Genomic DNA, 16,283 nt, shown 5'->3' with positions numbered 1-16,283 from the left:
GATGCCAGCCCTGGGGAAGGTAGGCCCCCGCCCAGGCTGTCTCCGCGGCGCCTTCTCCTCCGGGAGGACTGGCGGGCTGGGGAGGGAGTCCGACTGAGGGGGAGGGAGGAGGGGGGCGAGAAAGTTCTGCCCAGGGGCTGGAGGGCGCGCGAGTGTCCACCGCCCGGGCGGAGGACGGGTTCAGCCCGCTCTTCGCCCCCACCTCCTACTGCTGTTGTCTGGTCGCGAGGGGAGCTCAGGAGCCTCCTTCCTGGTGCTGCGGACTTGGGCTGGAAGCTCCAGGCCTGAGGGGAGGGGGCGAGGGTGCCCGGTGCTGGCCGCCGTTGCCTCTTGGCTCCCTCCCCAGAGTGGCGGGTGCGTGGAAGCTCGAAAGGGGACATCTCTTCCTTTCCCCAGGGGCCCCCCTATGAGCTGCGTCCTTTCCCCGACGGGGCCCCTGGGGCGAGGGCTAGAGGGTTCAGTGCCACCCGGTGTCCAGGTCCAATCTTGCTGAAGCCGCTGCTTCCCCGGAGGGCCGGGGGAGGGAGTGGTAGCCGAGAAAGGACCTTCTCCCCTCCGCGGCGTCGGCCGTTCCGCTGGCAGCGGCTGAGTTTGCACCCCAGAGGGAGCCGCCGCGGCCACTGCTTCCAGGACGCACAAGAGGAGAGGAGGGCACGCACGCAGGCGCCCGCCGCTCCCAGGCCTGGCCGGCGGCTGGGCCACCGCGGCTGGCGGCGCTCACGTTGGCTGCAGGGCGCTCGCGCGGCGCCTCGGTCCGGGTCGCATCCCTTCCCGCTCGTGCTCGCGCTCGCCCGGAATGTGGGGTTGTGATTGTTACTCTACGTTCCGGAAGCTCCTGCTCCGGCTGCGCCTCGCGCTGTCCCCGGCTTGGCCACGCAGGATGCCCTGTATTGATGTTATTGCTGCCAAACCAATCATCCAAAACATAGTGACTTAAAACAACAATCATTTTATCATGTTCCATAATCTGTGAGCCAGGAATTCTGGCAAGGCACAGCTAGGTAGGTAATGCTTCTGTTCTTCATGATTTGGTGGTATTTAATTCATGCCTGATTTGGCTTAAAAGGTCCAAAAAGGTCTCACTCAAATGCCTGATAGTTTGGCAAGGTTAGCTAGACATCTAGGTGACAGGGATCAGCTGAGAAACTTTTTCTATCAATATAGTTGCAGTCTCTCTCCATGTGGCCTCCCTAGCAGGTAGGTTTGGATTACTACTTGAATTACTCATGAGGCAGCTAATGGTTCTAAGGGCTAGATATCTGAGAGATAGAAGTTGAATCTGTCCATTTCTGAAAAGTCCAAGGTGTTGGTCAAAGCAATTACAGGGTCTTATCAAAGGAGATGTGGTCATAGACCCTATCTCTCAATGGCAGGATTGTTAAAGACATTTTGGTCATCTGAATCCACTACAGTCAGTATCTTAGTTATTCTCGAAAGGTCAAGAGCTGTCTTCTTAGTACCAAGTAGTTCTTACTACACAGTTATTTCCAGAGGTAAGAAGAAACTCATGTTTTCTATTTTTTTTTTTCAGAGATTGAGGAATGTTTTCTCAGAAGCCTTCTCTATTAAGTTGCATGGTATTCTCAGATTTACAGTAATCATATAATATACAGTAATAATAATCATACTACTCAACAAGGTAGTATTTACATATCATATGTGAATATTATTTAGTTCTTATAAAAACAGATTAAGTACTAGTATTTTTCCATTGTTATCGTTTTTCCCTTTTCAAGTGCACTAATTCTCAGAAGTCCATAATAACCACTGAATTAATCAACTTTTGTCAATTTTACAGATGTCAATGTCTGAAGTGATGGGAACATATACGTATATATGGGAATATATATGTATATATATGTGTGTGTATATATATACATATATATTCCCAAGTGATAGGAATATATATGTATATATGTATACACACACACTATTGGCTCTCATATGATTCACATCTTTGAGTAGGATATAAAGAATTGTCATGTAAGCAAATAAGTAAATTATTGAATGTGAGACACCATGGAAAAGACAGGGAGCAGAAGTACACATTAAGGAACACCTCAAATATGTTGTGTATGCTTGCCAGAGTCAAAAACAAAACATTTACAAATGAATGAATTTTCTTTTTTTTTTTACTATAATTTCAAGTTTTATTACAGATTAAGGCATACAAGTGCAGGTTTGTAACCGGGCATATTGTGTGATGCTGACATTTGAGTACAAATAATTTCATTATCCTGTTAATGAGCCTAGAATCTAATAACCTAATAGGTGGTTTTTCAGCCCATTTCCCTCTTCCCCCTCTCCCTTCTAGTAATCCTCAGAGCCTATTGTTCCCATCTTTATGTTGATGTGTATTCAGTGTTTAGCTCCCATGTATAAGTGAAAACATGCATTTTTTTGGTTTTATGTTCTGTGTTAATTCTCTTAGGATAATGAACTCCAACTGCATACATGTTGTGGCAAAGAACATGATTTCGTTCTTTTTATGGTTGTGTAGTTTTCTATGGTTCACATGTATCACATTTTTTTCTATCCCGTACACTGTAGAAGGGCACCTACGTTGATTCCATATTTTTGCTATTGTGAACAGTGGTGCAATGAACATATGAGTGCATGTGTCATTTTGATAGAATGTTATTTTCCTGTTGGTATATATCCGGTAGTGGGATTGCTGGGTTAAATGTAAGTTCTGCTTCAGTTTCTTTGAGAAATCTCCAAATTGTTTTCCACGGTGACTGAATTAGTTTGGACTCCCCTCATCAGTGTATGAGTGCCCTTTATTCCCCGCAGGCTCCCGAGCACATGCTATTTTTTGACTTTTAAATAATTGCCATTCTCACTGGTGTGAGATGGTATCTCATTCTGGTTTTGATGTTCATTTCTCTGATAATTAGTGATGTTGAGTATTTTTATATATTTCTTTGCCGCCTTTATGTTTTCTTTTGAGAACTATCTGTTCATGTCCTTTTTCCATTTTTAACTGGATTATTTGTTTTTACTTGTTGATTTTTTAAAGTTCTTTATAGATTCTGGATATGAGACCTTTGTCCAGTGCATAATATGTGAATATATTCTCCCATTCTGTAGACTTATGTGATCACTCTGCTGGTAATTTCTTTTTCTGTGTGGAATCTCTGTATAGTTTAATGAGGTTCTATTTGTCAATTTTAGTTTTTGTTGCAATTGCTTTTCAGGATTTAGCCATACATTCTTTGCCAAAGCTAGAATGTTGAGAAGGGTATTTCCTAGGTTTTCTTTTAGAATTTATATAGCCTCACATCTTATATTTAAATCTTTAATCCATCTTGAGTTAATTTTTATGTATAAGCAGGGGTAGGGCTCCAGTTTTATTCTCCTGCATATGGCTATCCAGTTATCCCAGAACCATTTGTTGAATAGGATGTTCTTTCCCCATTGCTTGTTTTTGTCATTTTTTTAAGGTTAGATGGTTGTAGTCATGCAAGTTTATTTCTGGGTTCTGTGTTCTATTCCATTGGTCCATACATCTGTATTTGTATAAATACCATGCTGTCTTGGTTACTGTAGTCTTGCAGTATAGTCTGAAGCTGGTTAACATGATGCCCCTAACTTTATATTCTTTGTATAGGACTGCTTTGGCTATTGTGGATCCCTTTTTGGTGCCATCTAAATTTTGGAATTGATATTTTTCTAATTCTGTGAAGAACAATGTTGTTGTTTTGACAGGAATGGCATTGAATCTGTAAATATCTTTGAGCAGTATGGCCATGTTGACAATATTGATTCTTACAATCCATGAGCATGGAATAATTTTTAATTTATTTGTGCTGTCTGATTTCTTTCAGCAGTATTTTTAGTTTTCTTGTAGAGCCCTTTCGCCTCTGTGGTTAGATGAATTCCTAAGTATTTCATATTTTTTGTGGCTACTGTGAATAGAGTCGTGTTCTTGATTTGGTTTTCAGCTAGAACACTGTTGGTGTGTAGAAATGCTACTTATTTTTGTACATTGATTTTTGTATCCTGAACTTTACTGAAAACACTTATTAGGTTTAGGAACCTTATGGCAAAGTCTTCAGGGTTTTCTGAGTATAAAACTATACAACCAGCAAAGAGAGATCATTTTACTTCTTCGGTTCCTGTTTGGATGATTTTTCTTTCTTTCTTTCTTGCTTGATTACTCTGACTAGAACTTGCAGTAACATATTGAATAGGAGTAGTGAGAGTAGGCATTCTTGTCTTACTCTGATTCTCAAGGAGAATGATTCCAGCTTTTGCCCATTCAATATGATGTTGGCTGTGGGTTTGTTATAGATGCCTCTTACTGTTTTGAGGCATGCTCCTCCAATGCCTAGTCTCCCAAGGGTTTTTGTCATGAAAGGATGTTAGATTTTAATGAAGGCCTTTTCAGCATCTATTGAGATGACCATATGGTTTTGTTTTTTCATTCTGTTTGTGTGGTAAATCACATTTATTGATTTGTGTATGTTGAACCAGGCCTACGTGATTGTGGTGAATTAATTTTTTGGTGTGCTGCTGGATTCAGTTTGCCAGTGTTTTGTTGAGGATTTTTGCATCTGTGTTTATCAAGAATATTGGCCTGGAGTTTTCCTTTTATGTTGTGTCTCTCGACTAGATTTTCATATCAGGATGATAATGGCTTAATAGAATGAATTAGGGAGTAGCCCCTCTTCCTTGAATTTTTGGAATAGTTTCACTAAGATTGGTATCAGTTCTTCTTTGTACATCTGGTAGAATTTGGCTATACATTCATCTAGTCCAATGATCTTTTTTTTCTTGGTAAGTTTGTTATTATCAATTTAATTTTGAAACTTGTTATTGGTCCATTTAGGTTTTCACTTTCTTTCTGGTTTAATCTTGGGAAGTTGTGTGTTTTCAGGGAGTTATGTGTTATTCACTTTATCTCTATTTTCTAATATGTGTGCATAGAGATGTTCCTAAGTCTCGGTGGATCTTTTGTATATCTGTGATATCTTTACAATTTCTTATTGGGCTTATTTGAATCTTCTCTTTTTCTAATGTATTAATCTGCTAGTGGTCTATAAATTTTGTTTATTCTTTTGAAAAATCAACTCAGTTTTATTGATTCTCTGTATGGACTTCTGGTCTCAATTTTAATTCTTCTCTAATGTTAGTCATTTTTTTTCTTCTACTAGCTTGGAGCTTGAGTTCTTTTTTCTAGTTCCTCTAGGTGCAATGTTAGATTATGAATTTGAAATCTAACTTTTAATGAAGGTATTTAATTTCTCCTTCATGTATGAAGCTTAGTTTGGCAGCATATATGATTCTTGGTTGGAATATATTTCCTTTAAGAGTGCTGAAAACTGCCCCGCAACAATTTCTATCTTGTACGGTTTCTCCTGAAAGGCCTGCTGCTAACCTGATGGGATTCCCTTTGTAGGTAACCTGACCTTTCTAGCTGCCTTTAAGATTTTTTTTTTTTTTTTTTTTTGCATTGGCTTTGGTGAGTCTGATAACTCTGTGCCTTGGGGATGGTCATCTTTTATAGTATCTATCAGGGGCTCTCTATATTTCTTTGATTTGTATGTCTTCATTTCTTGCAAGTTTGAAGATATTTTCATGGATTATATCTTCAAATATGTTTTCCAAGTTGCTCACTCTCATCTTTCCGGAATGCCAGTAAGTCATAGATTTGATATCTTTACATCATCTCTTATTTCTCAGAAGTTTTATTCATTTTAAAATTGTTTTTTCTTTACTTTTGTGTGATTTATTGATTTAAACAAACAAACAAAAAACAGTCTTCAAGCTCTGAAATTATGGTCTCAGCTATATCTATTCTGCTGTTTGTACTTCCAATTATATTATAAAGTTCCTGAAGTGAATTCTTCAGTTCCAGAAGTTCATTGTGGTTCCTTCTTTTCTTTTTCTTTCTTTCTTTCTTTTTCTTTCTTTCTTTCTTTTTTTTTTTTTTTTTTTTTTTTGGCAGGGTCTTGCCGGATCATCCAGCCTGGAGTTCAATGGCACAATTTCAGCTCACTGCAACCTTTGACTCCCAGGTTCAAGCGACTCTCTTGCCTCAGCCTCCTGATTAGCTGGGATTACAGGCACCTGCCACCACACACAGCTGGGGTTTTTTTGTATTTTTAGTAGAGACAGGATTTCACCATGTCAGGGTGGTCTTGAACTCCTGACCTCAGGTGATCCACCAGTCTCAGCCTCCCAGTGTGCTAGAATTACAGGCGTGGGCCACCATGCCCAGCCACCATTCTTTCTAAAAAAGCCTATTTTATCTTGCAGCTCTTGGATCATTGAACTAGATTTATGGATTGGGTTTTAACTGTCTCCTCGATCAAGATGAGCTTGTCACCCAGATTCACAATTCTGTATCTGTCATTTTAGTCATCTTAATATAGTTAAAAATCATTTCCAGGAGACAAGCATGTTTGTTTGAAGGTAAGTGGACATGCCAGCTTTTTGAGTTATCAGAAATTTTACACTGATTCCTTCTCCTGTATGAGGGCTGCTGCTCCTTTAACTGCAATGTAAGTTGAGTATAGTTAGTTGCTTCATTTTAGATTCTGTCCAAGGGCAAGACTTTATACATAATCTTTATGTGTGGCTGGATTTTTGCCTGAGTTTTCACAGGCACTGAATAGTGGAAAATACTTTAGTGTTGTAATTTGACCTGTGATCCAGCAGGTGGAACTTAAACTTGGTGGGCCACAGATAGGCTCTTAGCTGCATGGCTTTTTTGTATTTTGGCACATTGGCAATAGTGTATTGTGAACAAAAGAGGGATGATCCCCTCATTTGATCTGATCCTGGGCCTTGAAGGAGAACTGTCTGATCACTGGCTTCATGCTCACATTTTCTTTGTTAGGTATTCTGGGCTGTGGGGCTGCCTCAGGCCAGGACTGTGGTTGACAGACAGGCTGTACCGTTCCCATACCAGCCCTGTGGAGGGAGGTATGTCCCAGTTTCCCACTGGCTGACAAACCTGGGTGTCACTGTCTTCAGCATTCTGAGAATGAGGGCTCCCTCCCTGCTTAGGTGCTGTCCACACTGGTGAGTCCTACCCAGCTAGGAGCAGTGGGAGTGGGTAGTTATCTGGTCTGCTATCCAGGTGCTTCCCATGGAAACAAGGAGCTATACTTGCCTGCAGAATTTGGGCAGATATGGGGCACTGTGCTGGAAGCCACAGTTGGTGTGTCTTCCCCAGCTAGGAGCAACAGGAGTGGACAGAGTCAACATTTTGCTGTCTAGGTGCTTCTTGGGGAAACACAGGACTGTGCCTACCCACAGAGTTCAGACACAAGTGGATCTGTTATGCTGGAAGCCTGAGCAGACATGTCTTTCCCAGCTACATACAGTGGGGATGGATGGAGTCACTCACTCAAATGTCCAGGTGCTTCCTGGGGAACACATAGCAGTGTCCTCTGGCACAGTTCAGGCAGAAGTAGGACTGCTGTGCTGGAAGCTGTTGCTGAGCCTTGTCTGGCGAGTGGGAGTAAAGAAATTGTACTGCCCCAAACACCGTGACCAGGGCCACTATTGAGGCTATGGCAGCTGGTGCTGTGCTGCTCTGGAAAACAAGATCTGTGGAGGTCCCCATGGACTTCATTGTTGCCTCCACAAAAATGAATGGCAGTTCTCTGTATCAGTCTAGAGGCCCAGTGGAGTCAGGGTATTCTCTTGCTCCCAGGATTGCTCAGGTTCCTGTGAGAAGTGTGGACTCCACAGAGCCTCTCCCTCACTCGCCCTTTCCCTGTGTTGGGGAGTTTCTCCTGGCTTGGTGCTGATCTGCAGTGGGCTGCTGCCCAGCTTCACGGTTTTCTGTTTGTGTCTCCCTGCCCTTTTGATGGCCCCTGATGTGGTTTCTTAGACAGCTTGCCAGGTCAGTGTTTACTCGCCACTTTTCTTCCTCTCCATGAGAGCAGCACCCACTAGCTGCTTCCGATATAGGAGTTAAGAAGAAAAACTACGTAGGCAGATAGTGAGGGTCTACACAGGAGTCCTCGGTAAGGTTTTCCTTTTAATGAAAAGCAACTCCCAAATAATTTTCTTTTCTAACAAAGAGCAGCCTGTAAAACTGAGCTGCAGACATAGACAAACAAGCTGGAAGCTTGCAGGGGTGAATGTCGGCAATTATGCCAATGGGCAAAGGCTACCTAGGATTAGGCATGTTCGAAGTGGCGGCTCCATCCTCCATTCTTTTTGCCAAATCACATGTACAGTAAAGAGAAGATAATATGGCCATGGCTAAGCAAAGACCCCATTTGCATAGTAAGAATAGGGTGCAGTAACAAGCCTCTGCTGGGTGATGTGTAAACATCACAGCTGACCCAACCAATCTGTGGTACCTACACAAATCAGACACAACCTCCTCAAGTCTGCCTATAAAATCTGGCACAGTCCATGGCAGGCTGGCTTTTCACTTTCAGATGCCCCCTCTCTCACAAGAGGTAGAGAGTTGCTCTCCTTTCTCTTTCTTTTGCCTATTAAACCTTCACTCCTAAACTCACTCCCTGTGTGTCCATGCCCTTAGTCTTCTTGGCACGAGATGACAAAATCTGGGCATTTACCCCAGAGAATGAAGCCTTTTCACTTCTAGTCCACCATCTTGCTTATTCCTACAAATGAATGAATTTTAAAATATCAAATTTTTTTCAGAATACTGAATTAATGGAAGATATAGCATAATCAGGTAAAATAAGATAGCATTAAAATGTGAATATTTAGAATTATTGAATTTATGATTTAGAAATATTTCTAAAAGCTATCAAGATGATAGGCCCATGAAACACAATTTCAAGATAACTATACTTGAAATAGTTAAAAGGAATACTATACAGCCATAAAAAAGGATGAGTTGATGGGCTTTGCAGAAACATGAATGAAAATGCAAACCATTTTCAGCAAACCGACACAAGAACAGAAAACCAAACACTGCATGTTCTCACTCATAAGTGGGTGTTGAACAGTGAGAACACACAGTAACAGGGAGGGGAACATCACACACTGAGGCCTGGGTGGTTGGGGTCTAGGGGAGGAACAGCAGGGGGTGGGAGGATTGTGGAGGGATAGCATTAGGAGAAATACCTAATGTAGATGACGAGGCTGTAGATGCAGCAAACCACCACCATGGCACGTGTATTCCTATGTTACAAACCTGCAAGGTCTGCACATGTATCCCAGAACTTAAAGTATAATAAATAAATTTTAAAAATTAAATAAAATGTTTAAAAGTTAATTGCTTAAATGCGTAAGCAAAATTCCATTTGAATCATCCACATCTCTCAAGGAAGAGCTATAGATTACCAGAATAGGTGTGTTTCTTCCCATTTTCTGTCTTTTTTCCTACTTCAGAGAAATGGACAATGCAGGTAGATTAATTTATTTCTGCATAGTAGTGTCTTTCTTGGAGCATACAGTTATTTCAAGTTCTACCTGATTTTTTTTTCTCCAAAATAAGAAGCAAAAGGAACATCTCAACCAGATTCTTTAAGCCTTTTAAGATTGTAGTTTTAGAGTTTCTGGCTTTGTTTTCAGACAGTTCACAGATGATTAAAAATCAATAAATATTCAACATTTGAGAATTTTTCTCCTGTGGGGCAATCAATGCATAGCATGGCCAAAATAATTTGTAATTTTTTGTCAAGCCCTTGTGATAGAAAGGAAAAACAGACCACGACTAATCCTATATTGGAAAGAAGCTTAAGGGAATGAGAAGATAATTCATATTAACTGAGTACATACTGTGCGTCAGACACTACGCATGGAGGTTCGCAGTGGTGAATTAAATCTTCACATATAATCTAGGAAGTAGTTATAATTACTACATTCGCCTATGGAGTGCAATGAGATTCAAAGAGACACATACCTATGGAAATAAGCTCACAGCCTTTCCAGTACTCCAGACCACAAAAGCTGTTATTATAACCTCTGGGTATCCTTGACCTTAGAGCAATAGAATATGCTTTAGTTCAAAAATGATCATGAACATATTTTTTTTCTTTAATTTTAGTAACTAATTCACTTGTTCACATTTAATTTCATAGAGTTTTTTCCTTCAACATTTATTTTAAGTTCAGGGGCACATGTACAGGATGTTCAGGTTTGTTGCATAGGTAAATGAGTGCCATGGTGATTTACTGCACAGATCAGCCCATCACCTAAGTATTAAATCCAGCATCCATTAGCTATGCCTCCTGATGCTCTCCCTTCCCCCACCTGCCCCTCACAGGCCCCAGCATGTGTTGTTTCCCACCATGTGTCCATGTGTTCTCAATATTCAGCTCCCACTTATAAGTGAGAACATGCGGTGTTTGGTTTTCTGTTCCTGTGTTAGTTTGTTGAGGATAACAAAGGACATGAATCCTCAGCTGGATGACAGTTCCATCCATCCTTAGCAAGGACATGGTGTCATTCCTTTCTGTGGTGCATAGTATTCCATGGTGTGTAAGTACCACATTTTCTTTATCCAGTCTATCATTGATGGGCATTTGGGTTGATTCCATGCCTTTGCTATTGTGAATAGTGCTGCAATGAACACAAGCATGCTTGTATCTGCATAATAGAATGTTCTATATTCCTTTGGGTATCTATCCAGCACTGGGATTGCTGGGTCAAATGGTATTTCTGCTTTAAAATCGTTGAGGAATCACCACATTGTCTTCCACAATGATTGAACTAATTTGCATTCCCACCAACAGTGTAAAAGTATTGTATTTTCTCCGCAACCTTGCCAGCATCTATTGTTTCTTTTCTTTTTCTTTATTATTATACTTTAATTTGTAGGGTACATGTGCAGAACATGCAGGTTTGTTACATAGGTATACTCATGCCATGGTAGTTTGCTGCATCAATCCCCCCATCATCTACATTAGGCATTTCTTCTAGTGTTGTCCCTCCCCAATCCCTTCACCCGCTGCTATCCCTCCCATAGCCCCCCACCCTGAAAGGCCCCGGTGTGTGATGTTCCCCTCCCTGTGTCCAGGTGTGGATGAAGCTGTTTCTTGACTTTTCAGTCGCCATTCTGACTGGCATGAGATGGTGTCTCATTACGGTTTTGCTTTGCATTTCTCTAATCACCAGTGATGTTGAGTTTTTTTTCATACTTATTAGCTGCAAGAGTGTCTTCTTTTGAGAAGTGTCTGTTCATGTCCTTTGCACACTTTTTAATGGAGTTGTTTGTTTTTTCTTGTAAATTTGTTTAAGTTCCTTGTAGACTCTAGATATTAGACCATTGTCAGAAAGATAGATTGCAAATGTTTTCTCCCATTCTGTAGGTTGCCTGGTCACTCTGATGATAGTTTCTTCTGCTGTGCAGAAGCTCTTTAGTTTAATTAGATCCCATTTGTCAATTTTGGCTTTTGTTGCAATTGCTTTTGGCATTTTCATCATGAACATTTCATAGATTTTTTTTTTTTATGATTGTTGCTTTTTATAAAATGAAATACACTTCATTACTTCTATAGTATTAAAATAAGTGAACAAAAGAACTGCAGCACTTACTCCCCTACTCCCAAATGTTTGCTCCTTTGCATTTCACAATTCATATGCATATCTGGATGACAGTTAACCTTTAGTGGCAAAGATAAGAAAATGTGAAAGAAAAATCATACAGATTGTTCCCAGACCTTTCTTGTTTATGGACACTGAAAAACCTCAACACCAATATATTAAGATGTCATCTGAAAGCACATGGAAGTGGCTTAGAATCCATGACACTGAGAAAGTTAGGAAAATCAAAGGTACAACATCAATTGAATTGGATCATTGACTTCTCCAAGATTGGAGTCATAGGGACTTGAATATAATTTGGGGTGCCAGGTACAAGTGGTTGAGTAACTTGTCCTTTTTGACTGAGAATACTGACAGTGTTTCACTTTCAGATGCCAAATTGTTAAGATCATTAAGAATATCAAAACACATACCATTCCCAACAGTGAGAACCCTTCATTTCCTACCTAATACACAGCAACAACAACAAAGCTCTGGCATCCATTTACCCCTTTGTACTTCCAAATATCCAAAGAATCACACAACCATTCAAATAACAAGAGATCCAGGGGTGTTTCAGACACACGCAAGAAAAATGCTTAAAGGCAAAATTCCTCAAATACATGCCACAGTGTGGGAACTGAGAGCCATTTCCTCTGAAAACCCTGTTAAAGTCCCTTTTACATGAAGCGATGTGAGGGCTGTGAAGAAGACCCTATCTATCTAACCAAAGATGCTATTTTCCCTCTTAGATCAGAGTAATTGTCATATACCCAAATATAACCAACTCTAAAGCCAAGACTTTTCTTGACAGAGAGTCATTCTAAGTATTAGCCTTAACCACCAAGTCCAGGTTAGCTAATGAAATAAAAACTTCTCAATACCAGAGTGACACTTCAGAGAAAGATGAGAAACAAACAAAAAAACTTCTCTACAGAAATTTTCTCTGGTGGCTCCAGCTCAGATATCTCCCCCTAGTTCTGGAGCAGGCAGGGATTACTGTTCTAGTATGGATGTCATTTTAATTTGAGATTCTTTTCCAAAGAGCTGCTTCCTGGCCTATCCCCTGGGTTATTACTTGTGTCCTCCCTGTTTATAAATCATTCTAATCATTTCTGTTTAAGAAGATTCAATGACACACTGTGGTCCTGTCTTCAATAAAGAACACACCTGGAATACTGTTTGTTCCTAAGAGAGGGGCCTATGGTGGGCTGTGGAAATGCACATTCTACCAAGTACGGCGGAGGATTCCACTCTGTGCAGTCCACCCCTATTGTATAAGCAGAGTAAGCACCACTGAAGTTAGTATTCTATTGGGCTCCCTCATCTCCTATAGAATCTCTTGACTGGGTTCAGCTGGGAGCAGGAAAAAAGCCAGCAGGGATGAGGACAGGACACCAGTAGGCAGGGCTGTTTCAAGTGGGGATGGTGAGGCTGGATCATGGAACAGGGACAGGTTTCCAGGCAGGGTTTGGAATGTCAAAGTAACAGTATCTACTTCCACAGCCAGGCTTGGTGACCAAGACTGAACTTCATGACCCAAAATGGGGCCATGAAATATGGCTGCTGCTTCATGAGTCTTACTGAGTCTTAATAAGTAGGGACAGGAGATATGGGGAAGGACAGAATGAGATGGAAGAAACCACTAATCCAGCTCAAGCATGAACCTACACTATGTCTGTTTCTGTATTCTTTTCATTTTTTTGGGCTTTTCTAGGTGATTTTTCTGCTAACTTCAACACTTTAGGGAATATACTTGGTTTTCCTTATTACTTAAGGGAGGTGCTATTTCAAAGGCCCACCCCATGTTGAACAGAAAAAAAAAGATGTATTAAATAAATGGACCTTGAATGTTGTTTCCTTCCTATGTCAGAATGAAATTGGGTTAAGGAAATTTTTAGCAGGTGTCCATCCAAAATAAGTCATTGCTATAATTCACTATGTGACATTTCAGCAAGCCCAGCAGAGACAGTGGTAGACTGTAAAGGGAAGGCTCCCGTTTTGAAATCTGAACTGCCTGTGAAGCCTTCCAACTGGGAAACTGGAAACTGGTCACTGAGTTCTCGTTAGGTTCTGGTTTGTCCCAAACCAAAATCCTGAAGGTGGGCGCAAGAGGAGGAACTGGGACAGGCTTGAGCTATAGGCAACAACACGCCTTTCCAATGTCTTCCCCTCATGCTGGGAAGAATTGCCCATCAACTTCAACAATTATAGGGGTAAGTAACAGCTTTCTGGGTACTGTGGTTGCCATACTGCAGAACCCAGGAAGAGAGTGATCCATACCCCAAACCCAAGTGTTTTACAAGTTTGAGAGAGTCCAAAGGGATGCATGTCCACATCTGCCTCCATCTGATGAGCCAGAGACCATGGCAGCCAGGCTGGAGGAAGCACCAGGGAGTGTTCCATTAGTCCAGTGGTTCTCAAACTCGAGCCTGTTTCAGAATCACCCAGAGGTAGTTACTCAGCAGGAGGAGGGCCCAATAACCACATGTCTAGCACATTTCCAGACAAGGAAGCTGGTCCCAGGACCACACACTGTTCCTCCACTGCCCTACTACTCAGGCTGAGGAGCAAGAGGATGGATTGTACCCCTGGAGCTGAATGGCAGCATGGTGGTACTGTCTCTGTGTGGTCCATTGCATAGTGATGTCCCAAGAAGGGGCTCATGATCAGTTTTTTCATGCAGTTCTTGCATACTCTCCTTCCTGACAAGGTGGATGGCTCTTTGTCATAATACAATTCTCTGAAGACAGGCATAAAATACAATGAGAAAGTGGCAATGCTGTTAGAACAAGCATATAGCCTCCTGGTTTGAAATGCTTTGACAACAAACCATAGCCACAACACAGATAACATACTTCCTATTTAAATTAATCATTCTAATTAATTCCTTTGAAATCCCGGCATCTATACACACAGCTCTCTTGTCACAGGTTTGGCCCACTACGTCTTCAACTCCAGCGCTGCAATCCTCTCTTTGGGGTTAGTGGCCCCTTTCATATTTCTTTCTTTTCTTGGTTGGGCTGTTCTGAATTGCAGATAATCTTTTAGTGCTTGTGGCTGAGCTGGTTTGCTGTGCCTGCCCTGGGTTATTTTTCATAAGATGTCTTGAGGCGAGACTTTCCACAACATGCAACTCTTCCTTAGATGTGGTTTTTGCCAAATCTTGTTTCAAAAGTAACCCCAGATCTGACAACTCTAAAGCTGGCAAAACCCTAACAGCTTTGCTTTTTTCCACTATTATTTCTCTTGGGACTAACCGATCACTTCCAGGAGAAACTCTCTTGTGGTGGTCGAAGTCTTCCACAGAGTTGCAGTTCCTTCATTTCTGTTGGGTTTTGGCCACTCGTGGACTTTGTTTTGGACCTGCTGATGCTGACTCACAGCTACAGAAAGGGCTCCCGCTTAGAAGCCCTGTCTGTAACCGCTCCCCAGGATGAGGTTTTTGCTGGCCACTAGTGTCTTCTGACTGGGTCTGATTAACTTTTTCCAGCTTTTGAACAGGAAGCCCCCAGTGGCTCTCAGCTGCCTTTATGTAATCCTTTGCTTGTCCTGTGGATTCTGATGGGGGACTGGAGGAAGCCTGATCATTATTCCTCCTCCTTGCTATCTCCACAATCACTGAGTCACTAGATGTTTCCACAGTATCTCTTCTGGGCTGTGATTTGCTCATGACACTGCTTTTTGTTTCAGTTCTTTTCACAATTTCTTTCAGATCATCTCTCTGGAGCTTTGCACTGGGAGGAAGTGAACTCTCTGCACACTCAGCAAAGTAATCAGACACTCCATGGAGAACTCTTTTTGTCAAATCTTCATTCTGATTTGCCAAAAGATCAAGACTGAATGCAAGCTGACTGACACAAACCACAAATCTGTCAGGGAATACATGGAGTTCAGCATTCTGTGAGCTCCTGATGCAGCGAAGGCATATCCCTCTCTTGAGGAAATATGCTGTGATTTGAAAGCCATAACCTTTTAAGAACAAGGGACTGGATCTTGTGAATTCTGCATTTGATGGCCTGCGCTGTTTGCGAACTTCCAAGTACTCCTGAACTCTTGAAGCAACGGTTTCTTTTAACAGTAAACAGACTTCCTCTTTCTTCTGTTCAGAAAACCAGCTTGTATCTTTGTTTCAACCTTGCGGCAATATATGAAGATCCACCAGGACAGCAAAATTCCCGCATTTAACAGCAAATTTCTTAGATGCCATGGCTTACTGGTTTCACAGTAACTACAGACCTATGCTGGTGGTGGGGTTTGGGCTCAGGCTTTTATATGTTTTGTTACTGTCCAGGGTCACTGGTGGAGTAGCACCTGGCTGCAGAAACTCGGACTACACAGGTTGCCGGCATTGCAGCCAACCTTTTGAAGCTTAGAGGAATCACATTCGCGCCTACTTCCTCCTTCCCAGGGTCTCCCCATTTCATAGATTTTTTAAAAATAAACCTTTTATTTCTGAATAACTTAAACCTTTTATTTCTGAATCATTTATAAAAAAATTATGAAGATAATATAGAGTTTCTCCTATTATTAATAGCTTATTTTAGTTTGGTATTTGTCACAATTAGTGGAACAATATTGATACATTATTAACTTAAGTTTATACTTTGCTCATATTCCTTCATTTTTAATCTGACTTTCTTTTTCTGTTCTTGGATCCATTTGGGGTACCACATTACACTTCATCATCATGGCTCCTTAGGATATTCTTGGTTGTGACAATTTTTCAGACTTTCCTTGTTTTGATGGCCTTGTTAATGCTAGTCACGTATTTTGCAGAATGTGCCTCAATTAGTATTTGTCTCAAGCTTTTCCCC

General features: G+C 41.3%; 1 protein-coding gene across 1 annotated transcript; it reads right to left on the bottom strand.

The window, feature by feature from the left end:
• Nucleotides 1-14,449: 14,449 nt before the first annotated feature.
• On the bottom strand, nt 14,450-15,676 carry LOC135272901 (protein SLX4IP-like). The gene is given in 1 exon segment (XM_064371612.1): nt 14,450-15,676. A coding segment is annotated over 1 exon segment (1,227 nt).
• Nucleotides 15,677-16,283: the final 607 nt, after the last annotated feature.

The sequence above is a fragment of the Aotus nancymaae genome, unplaced genomic scaffold (genome assembly GCF_030222135.1).
Source record: "Aotus nancymaae isolate 86718 unplaced genomic scaffold, 86718_ANA_hifiasm-v0.15.2.pri h1tg000141l, whole genome shotgun sequence".
In the NCBI taxonomy this organism is placed as follows: domain Eukaryota; kingdom Metazoa; phylum Chordata; class Mammalia; order Primates; family Aotidae; genus Aotus; species Aotus nancymaae.
This window is presented reverse-complemented; position numbering and strand designations above follow the sequence as displayed.